Below are 1,117 nucleotides of genomic sequence, written 5' to 3'. Positions count from 1 at the left end.
TCCTAACATACCTGAACTTCAAAGGTGAAATATTTGTTGAGATTCTTGACGATCATGACGAGGTAAGGAAGCTTTATTCCCAATGTCTTCTTTGGGTCTGCTGGGCACGTGATGTAGGTGGTGCTGAAAGAGATTTTCAAGAATTTAATGTTCTAAATCTTAATTTTTTTCTACTTTAATATTTTGGGGAGTATAACTTTCTCCTCTATACAAATTTCTTCTTACATGATGCACATCTCAATACCCTTTTTCTCTTAGTTTTTGAGTTAGGGAAAATAATGTATTAAAAAAAAAAAAAAAAGGTACTGGCAGTAGCAAACTAAGTTGCATTTTTAAACCCATGACCTTTACCTTATTTTTATGTTACAGCTCTCCAAAGTTTGGCTTTTTTTAGTAAAACTGAAAAATCATATTTTTTATCACATTTTGCTCTTTTATGGAAAAACTATGTAAAATTCAAAACATGGAACACAGTGTCATGTTTACTATGATATTTCTAAAAGTAAAGAGCCCTCTCTTATCTCCATTAGTAAATAAAATATACCACAGATAACTACTGGCAGGAAAAAGAAAGAAAAAGTTTACCTAATCACATATTTCAGATTTGCCACTTATACTGAATTATTAGTATTTTCCAATGAAAATAAACATCCACTATAATCTGGTTTATTGGAATAGTTTATAAATATCATAATCTTATTAGTATTCAGGAGTGAAGAAGTTAGGCTATATAGCCTTTCCTTTGAATACTCATCTGGTCTTGACTATATGGTTTAGTTTAGAAGGATTAGTGAAGGCAAGTTTAATTAAACTATACATATATAGACCTGCATATACCTTTGAACTCACTATAGGCAATCAATGATTTAACGTTTATCACTTGAGTATAATACAGATCCAATTTACTATAAAAACACAAAAGCACTATTTAGGCGGAGGTAACCTGGCATGTTCAAAGAATCCAAAAGAAAACTACAGGAGGCGGGGGGGGGGGGGGTCATTAGTCTATGATTTAAGGATCATGCAATATTTAATAAAATAGTCACAGAAGACAGGGCACCTTTATATGAACTCCCAATGTCAAAGGATTACTTTTTCAAAAGTAAAGAAAAAAAAT

At 31.5% G+C, this 1,117-nt stretch overlaps 1 protein-coding gene across 1 annotated transcript in view; it reads right to left on the bottom strand.

Moving 5' to 3' along the window:
- Positions 1–1,117, bottom strand: part of LOC119589163 (cilia- and flagella-associated protein 20) — a gene marked incomplete at its 5' end in the record, with an annotated part of 4,562 nt that overhangs the window by 3,021 nt on the left and 424 nt on the right. The window contains 1 exon segment of the mRNA XM_037937750.1: positions 12–123. Coding sequence (XP_037793678.1) covers positions 12–123 — 112 coding nt within the window.

Source organism: Penaeus monodon, chromosome 25, assembly GCF_015228065.2.
Source record: "Penaeus monodon isolate SGIC_2016 chromosome 25, NSTDA_Pmon_1, whole genome shotgun sequence".
Lineage (NCBI taxonomy): Eukaryota > Metazoa > Arthropoda > Malacostraca > Decapoda > Penaeidae > Penaeus > Penaeus monodon.
The sequence above is the reverse complement of the archived record's forward strand: the minus strand, read 5'-3'. Positions and strand labels throughout refer to the sequence as shown.